This window comes from Ceratina calcarata, unplaced genomic scaffold, assembly GCF_001652005.2.
Source record: "Ceratina calcarata isolate Rehan_Ccalc_2016 unplaced genomic scaffold, ASM165200v1 scaffold297.2, whole genome shotgun sequence".
NCBI classification, from domain to species: domain Eukaryota; kingdom Metazoa; phylum Arthropoda; class Insecta; order Hymenoptera; family Apidae; genus Ceratina; species Ceratina calcarata.
Window position 1 is genome coordinate 1,024,201 of NW_017152138.1, and position 7,758 is coordinate 1,031,958.

Genomic DNA, 7,758 nt, shown 5'->3' on the forward strand with positions numbered 1-7,758 from the left:
CTTAAAAATCTGATGTGTTGAAATAAATCGTCGAGAAGGTACGAAATGTATTTACGTAAGAAAACCAACAGTATTGCGAGGATTTCTATCACATTAAACACAATGTATGATCATCTAATCGCCTATTGTCTCACGTACATACAAACAGATATGTATGATCGGTGATTGGATTTGCAAATTAAGATACTAAAAAAAAAGGCATCGTAAAAAATAGTGAGAGATGCAGTTTAAACCTAAGGTAACATGACTAGATAAAATGCACTTTGTCGTAATACTTCAAAACATGTCAAAATGTGGTAAAAGTAACTGTTGCAATGTTTTCTTCTTCGTCACGATAACGTAATACCAATTTATATCTTATCCATTGTTTCACGAGTGGAAACAATCAGTCACTAATCTCGGGCGCTTAAATTATCTCCTATTGAAAAGCACTTTATATAAAATTTCGGTCCGGTGATCCCGCAAAATGAAGCATCGTTTATGCGTACGATTTTAACAAAACCGTCATTCCTCTCTTGAAAAGGAATTGACGATGAGGTAAAATCGCAAAATGCGTATTCATGAGATACCTTAAAATCTTAACCAGGCGTTCTTATGTACATAATATAAACAATTCGCTCTAATATTTACAAAATGAGAACAGTTTACAAGATACTAAACATCTATAAATCACAATTATCGCCGACACCAACAGTGTGTAAAACATTCGTTCGTTACCACGGTAATAAATTGTGCTCGGTTGTGTGAAAATTTTGTTCCAATACCTAGTTCAATGAAATCCCTTGTATCCACGAGCTGAGATCGCTCGTGTCATCGCAGCTGAGGCTGAATGAGTTCTTCTCATCTTTCCTCGACTCCAGGAGCGCTTGAGCCGCTGTTCTACCGGTTAAATACGCCCCGTGTACCGTGCTATAAAAGGAAGAATGCGTATGCTCTCCTGCGAACACTATCGCGATCTTCGAGGAATCGTCCTCTCGTAGTATAGGCTCAGCTAAGCAATTTATGTCTAATTGACTGGCACCGACGGCCATAGCCGTGTAGGAACCACGTGTGTATGGCTGCGAATGCCACGAAGTGTGCAAACAATTTTTCGGCGCCGGGACGTACGGATCGCTCAGAAATTTTCTTAATATCGTTGTGCACACATCCGCGATCTCCGCGCCGCTCAGTTTCTCCATATACTCAGCGGCCTTACCCGAAATCCAGCCCAGCAACAGAGTCTCTGAAATTTTCGTGAAAGAGTAGATCTTCCTGTACCACGTTTTACCGATGTCTTGTTTCTCCGCCTCGGACAGTCCTCTGTCGTCCCATAGCAGCATCACTTCCGACACGCCGGGATTTAAAAACGGTCTCTCGTACTCCAGATATATCTTGTCCACGGTACCGAACAAAAGTCTGTTTATGGCTTCGAGTTTGCAATTCGGCAGTGGAGGATCGAATATGTCGTTCGCTTTCTCTTTAAGTACTCCTAATGGCAATGTACAGATCAAATGATCTGCTAGTATCGTTTTACCGCTCTCGCATTTCACTTCGATTGATGGATTCGCATTGGAACCATTATTAGAATTATCGTTATCCGCTCGTTTATTCCGTTGCCACCTACAATCAACATCCATCCAGATCAACCATTCGCACCAACGCTGACATCACACCAACATCGACTTCGATTTACCTAATTTTCGTGACGACGTGTTTAGTCAAAATGCTGGTTTTGGGTATGTGCTTCGCAACCGGCTCCAATATCGCGCTGTATCCATCCGGAAGACTGATATTTCCACCTTGAAGTTCCGCGTACGAACCCATTTCCAAGAGATCAACGTCTTGCATACTATCACAGCCAGTAATACAGGTTTCTCTTTTGAGTAAACAATCGAACAACAATTGTCTGACTTTTCTTTCCTCAACTGGCAGAGTTGAGAGATAAATTTCAGCCTCTAATGCCACGTGTTCTCCCACACTGTTTATTCCATCCGGTGGGCTATAGCTACTTAAGAAATATTCTTCGCATCTCCTTAGGAAACACACGTAAGCTTCATATATTTCTTGCAAAACTGGAAAAGGTACTTGTATCCCATCTTCCATAGCAGCTACAACTTTATGAGGCCTTGGTACATGTACAATATCTATCAATCCGTGTGCCATAGCTAATTCGAACATTGGATTTCCTAGAACTCCATGAATCCAATTTGCTCCTAGCTCTACCTTCTCATTTCCTGTATTAAAGTACACAGTTTTCGTATTCTTACACATTTATTTCCAAGAGTCAATGGGCCACAATTATTACTTAATCTTGAATTAAACTAGAACTTCCAATTTCCAAAAACGAAATATAATTTCCAAAAAATCTTGAACATTACTGACAGTTCACTTTCTTTTATCTTCCAAGAGAAATGATAAAACTTATAATTCGCTACTTCTCGCTGTGATAATAACACATAGAAAAACTTAACAATTAACGTGGATGTTATGTCTTAAAACATACACCGAAATGATACACAATTCCGTCGGTTAAAACGAAAAACCGAGCTGGGAAATCGAACGTTTATTGATTATTAACAAAATTTGGAAATAGGTTAACTGGGGACTCACCGATTTTCGTGGCGACAATACGTCCGCCAATTCGCCCTCGAGCCTCGACAATTAGAAAATCGTTTTCATAATTTTTCAACAAATGATTCGCGGCCGACAGCCCGGCCATCCCAGCGCCGACGATCAAGATTTTGCACTTAACTTTATCATCCTCCGTCTTCTTCGTGGATTCCGCCATGATCATATCATATCAGCTGTCAATACCCAGTTAACCATCTGCCGCCAGGCGGACGGCAGATTGACGGTAGGCCTAGCGTTATCAGAATTATCAGAACAGAAAATCAGAGGCTCACGCACGGGCGGGATTTCGTGATTCCCGTACAAGTGCTGCACCAAGAGGTCAAGCCTCGTAAGGGTTCCACTGTAGCGTAGACAAGAACCGATTACTCCTGTTTGAAGTTTGAACTCCTGGGGCAGCCACCTGTCGCGCGCTTGCGCGTTAATGATAAAACACCTCGATGTCTCGATGTTCGTTCCTGACATCCTGACTGCCAGTGTAAACCAAAATGGCGAGCGTAGCGATTGTTGGTGACAGTTCTCGGCATGTTCCACCCGCGTTTTCGGGGTTTTAAACGGGACACGCGAAACTATACGTTTACTTTGATCTATTTAATTAAAGAACGGTGAGCGAAGAACGATGTTGTGCGCCTGTCGATGCGCGCCACGCGATTCCCTCGAACTAATCCGATCGGATCGGTACCCTCTCAATTTGGATGGACAGTGGCGGGGTGACATTGACGTTAGTCGTTGAATGAAGTGTTTCTCGCTTGATTGCCAGCATACCGGGATCGCGTTCGATCCGTAATACCGCATGTCCGTTACCCGTACTAATGCGAATACCGAAAGAGTGATTCTTTTCTGGGTGTGTATTGCCAACCGTTCGAAAAACGAGCATACGTTAGAAGGAGAGATCGTTTGATAGTGTCGATTGTTGTTGTTTCGCGGAAGTGTCACGAGGTGTGCATTGTTTCGAAAGTCTCCCAGTTCTGTGTCGTGCATGCTCGAACGTGCATCGCTTACGGTAACAGTCCCGGATCACGGTTACTCACTACCGTGCGTGCCGTACTTTTCAATTCCACGATCTAACGTCTGTTCTGTTAGTCACGGTAAGTTTGTAACTTAACATGCTAAAATGTCACATTATATTTATCAAACGAATCAAATTTCTCGCTCGTTGCTCCATTAACAACTTCCGTCGGCATTTATGAGCGTTTGCTTTATAGTTCAAATAAAATGTCAGAGGCCACTGCCATTCATGCGATTTTATAAATGTCATAAGTACGTGACATTTATGTGTATTTCCTTTTTTTCATAATTCATTATGTATAAAATTTCCGATATTTGATGAAAAGTTACAATTTAAGAAATTTCTTTCCTGCTGTACTGCCAGAAAATTAACGACTATAAATAGCATATCGATCGTTTACAAATTTGAATAAATAATTTTTCATTTCCACATTTGTACAGATTACAAAGTACAAAGTACCATCGGTCTTGTGGCGCAACGGATAACGCGTCTGACTACGGATCAGAAGATTCCAGGTTCGAATCCTGGCAAGATCGAATTTCTTTTTTCCTCATTTCATTCGTATCCCATTCAATTTTGCAGTTATTCGCTCTCACATTACGAACGATCAGATATATAGCAACTAAGCAAATCTTTTGCAGTTAAAAACTCGTCACTTGAGTCATTGATATATTTGAAATGGTAATTGAATCCGGGTAGTAACAGGAACAGTATTTTTCGCAATACAACCGACGAGAACCCGGAGAATCTCCAGGAATAGTACGCATTCCAGACGGTCCGTGGTGATGTCGGTGCATTTTATTTCTCTCTTTGCATTCTTTGATCTAAAAATTCACCCGGAAGATAAACAGTGTGACGAATCTGGACACGTAGACTTCTACTCGCGATTGTCACGCGAATCAGTTCGAATTTGAAAGCACATTATTTAATTTGGAAAAGACCTTCTTACAAGTTTGTGCGAAAGCAGTTTGCTCCGCTGTAAATATCTCTTCTTGTTGTCACATACATATAATAAGAGATTGGAAATATTTAAATTCTTATCAATTGTTATAAGATTGAAGACAGAAGAAAGTTAGTAAAATACAATTTTTTATAGTTATCACAAGTGTAACTGTGATGCAAGCATATCACATTCATCCAATCAGGCATGTTGAATTTCAGGAAACAGTATTTTATTTAACGATCAGAATTATCTGACTAGTATCAATGCATCCTTTGCCTGCGTACGTAATGGAATCGGTTAATATCGTACAATCGTATTAAAAGAAAATGTACCGTTGATTCACTTGGTAAAAGGCGATAATTTGAACGATAAATTGCACAGATTCTGCTTGTTATCGTGAGTGCCGCGCGAGAGCAATCACCGGCGTATCTCGTTCGTGGTCTCCCTCGAACTTCCGCCCAAAGATGTGAATTTCTACTAGCGGATGTTCGTCGCGGTATAAACGAGCGGAACGAATCGCGATTTCGTTCTCTCTTCCTCTATCTTCAATTCCTGTTTGCGCATTCACTTTTCTCAGTCCGTATTACACCATGGCCGGTTCGATTACGCATACAACTACTCTTCAATTTTATATCACAAACCTACATACTTTCAATAGTGTCCGATTGCTCTTAAGGATGTATTGGCTATACAGTCAATACCAAAAATTTATGTACCTTAGAAAAACGCATTTCTTCTAATTAAAAATAGTGCATTTTTCNTTTTCCCTCAATAACTCCTAAACTTTTTATTATTATTATATATTATTATTTACAGATTATATATTATTATATATTATTATTTACAGATTTCATTTTTTAAACGGACATTACAAATGATTTATTTTACATAAAAATTCACAGTCTAATCATCAGGAATTCTTATAACATGGATGATTAAGTATTAGTTTTAAAAAATTGCCTCTTGTCATTATTAAAATAAACAATTTGCGTATCGTTCTCTTTCCCTCTCTCAGCGGTAACGAGATAGCGGCGATTCCATCGCGAGGATCAGAAGATCCCCCTATCTAGGACGCGAATGCAAGTGAAAGGGAATTGCTCCTTATGTTATCTTTCCAACGTGGACAATAGACAATGGCTCGGGGCTGCAGTGCATCGCGAAACCCCGCGATCCTCCGCTTTCTTTTCTTATCGTCCCGAAATATCGACTACTCAAAACTCACTTTAAACACCGTTTTATTCTGTCACGTATCGTTGTTTACCTTTTCTTTTACAGTACCGAACTATGCATATCCGGGTGTCTTTATCTTGAATTCTCGTCAGCGGATTAAAAGCTGTTTGCACTGCAATACATAGACGTGTTTCTGTAATTTCATTAAGCGCAGCAATCTACATTTCGTTTTATCATCCTGTAGGATAAACTATGATTTCAAACTAACGGATTTTCTCACAATCCAGCGAAAACGGGGCCATAGGGCGGAGGGAATACGAAAGCAGGATACTAACAATTAACCCGTTTCCGAGTGGCCTTGATTGTAGTTTCGGTTCAATCGATCCGAATTCGCGTAAACAGAAAGTGGCTATCTCTGTCGAGCAAAAAGTTTGTCGTTTCCTTTGCAGAGAGAGATCTATAATCGTGGATGGATTACACATCGTTGATTGCGTGTTGAGCTTAATATGAACTTCTTTGGCGGACACGCAACCAATCATTTTGAAGATCGTAAAAATAGATCAAAGAAGATCACCGTGTGTGCTAGGCTCTATACTATAGAACCTTGCACGTTCGATTCGTAATACTTGTGACACCGCTTTCATGCCGGGATGATAAAAAAATGTTTTTATTAAAAATTTCTTTCTACTCGACAGATTTATAAAGTGTTTAAAGATCTGTTCGAATCCGTTCGCTGGTTTAGGAGATCATTTCTTGCTCAGGTAGCTTGCCACGAGTTTGCTCTTTACCAGTTTTAATGGGCGTAGCACGGTTAATCGCGCGATTAAGTTGCAAAAACTAGAGTTTATCGAGCATGCTGGAGCGTTTTGCAAAGCGAGGAAAGCGAGTCCTTGCTTTCTCACCGGTTTTGCACGAACGCAACCGTGACTGTCGGAGTTGCATTAGGAGCTTTCGCTTTCAGAAACGTATATATTACGAGTTATTATCGAGTCACGACGAGAGAACGTGTGTCACGACACGAGTAAATTATGGATGCGCTTTTGGTACGTGTTTTCACCTAACGCGATAGACCCTAGAAATGTTTCCACCGTATCAGGTGATGACCTTCGAATTACGGCTGATAGCATTCGATGTACACGCGTAGTATCAGCAATATTAATTGTCAGCTGACAACTAACAATAAACTCTTTTTATAGGCACAGGTGCATAGAATGTTCTAAAGTCACCTCCGCGTTCTTAAGAAAATTCTGCTGATTACGGACTTTCCGTTGCCGTTCTGTCGATTCTCTTGAAATTCACTGCATTGAAAACCGATAACGAAAGAACGGGAGAGTTTATGAAACAACCTTGTACACGTGGAAGTTTGTTTTAAAAATATAAATGAAGCTACAGATTATATTTTTACGATATTGGCTATTGTCTTGGAATGGTCAATGAGCTTGTATCTACTCGTTATTTTCAGATTAACCGGCTATTCGCTTGGCATTCGGTTCGATTAATAGGAAGCCTTCCGCGCTCGATCTACTAGATTAATGCTCGTGCGCTGAAATTGATCAATATTCCATTGGGAACAGGAGAACCAAGGGAAAAAGTCGACGCGACGCGTGGAACGTGACGCAAAACGTGCAGACGCTAGACGGTGTGGAGCGACGAATGAACGGGTGCACCGGGAAAACAATTAACACCGTACAGCGGTGTCTCGTTAGTAACGGGCAGACGATTCGTTATTGCGGTAACCAATTATTACCGGAGCCGTCCTCCGCGTCGTTCCGAGTCGCGACGAACAAAGTTAAATTCGTTTTTAATTGCGCATCGTTGAAACGATGCTTCTGTTAACTTTGCTCCTTTAGATTTTTATCAGTATAACAAATTAACTTCAAGTTCCACTCGTAGTTCATGAAACTTCGTGTCACACCGTCTACGGTTCATTTGACCGGAAATCAGCCACGGTTGTGTTGTAAAATCGTTTAAGGATGTATAGGCCATACACTTAAACAGTGCTGGCATGTTGAAGTTGTTATTATAGATT

At 40.6% G+C, this 7,758-nt stretch overlaps 2 protein-coding genes and 1 non-coding gene across 4 annotated transcripts in view; 2 read left to right on the top strand and 1 right to left on the bottom strand.

The window, feature by feature from the left end:
- Positions 1-6: 6 nt before the first annotated feature.
- LOC108623989 (peroxisomal N(1)-acetyl-spermine/spermidine oxidase) lies at positions 7-3,135 on the bottom strand. The gene is made up of 4 exons (XM_018022903.2): positions 3,044-3,135; positions 2,590-2,839; positions 1,673-2,213; positions 7-1,599 (listed from the first exon to the last, which is right to left on the bottom strand). The coding sequence occupies exons 2-4, from the start codon at positions 2,771-2,773 to the stop codon at positions 765-767; spliced, it is 1,560 nt and encodes a 519-aa protein (XP_017878392.1). The 5' UTR covers positions 2,774-2,839; positions 3,044-3,135; the 3' UTR covers positions 7-764.
- Positions 3,136-3,298: 163 nt separating this feature from the next.
- The window catches only part of LOC108624056 (uncharacterized), a 15,096-nt gene continuing 10,636 nt past the window's right edge, over positions 3,299-7,758 (top strand). For both annotated transcript variants that reach the window (XM_018023026.2, XM_018023030.2), the window contains exon 1: positions 3,299-3,695. The gene's annotated coding sequence lies outside the window, so the exon portion shown is untranslated. The remainder of the gene's footprint in view (positions 3,696-7,758) is intronic.
- TRNAR-ACG (transfer RNA arginine (anticodon ACG)) lies at positions 4,080-4,152 on the top strand. Its single transcript has one exon. It is a non-coding gene; the product is annotated as a tRNA-Arg (tRNA).

Coding starts and splice junctions, on each gene's coding strand:
- LOC108623989 (XM_018022903.2), bottom strand. CDS start 2,773: ATGATCATGGCGGAATCCACGAAGAAGACGGAGGATGATAAAGTTAAG. Junction 2,214..2,589: donor TATTGTCGCCACGAAAATCG/GTGAGTCCCCAG, acceptor ACTTTAATACAG/GAAATGAGAAGGTAGAGCTA. Junction 1,600..1,672: donor CACGTCGTCACGAAAATTAG/GTAAATCGAAGT, acceptor TGTTGATTGTAG/GTGGCAACGGAATAAACGAG.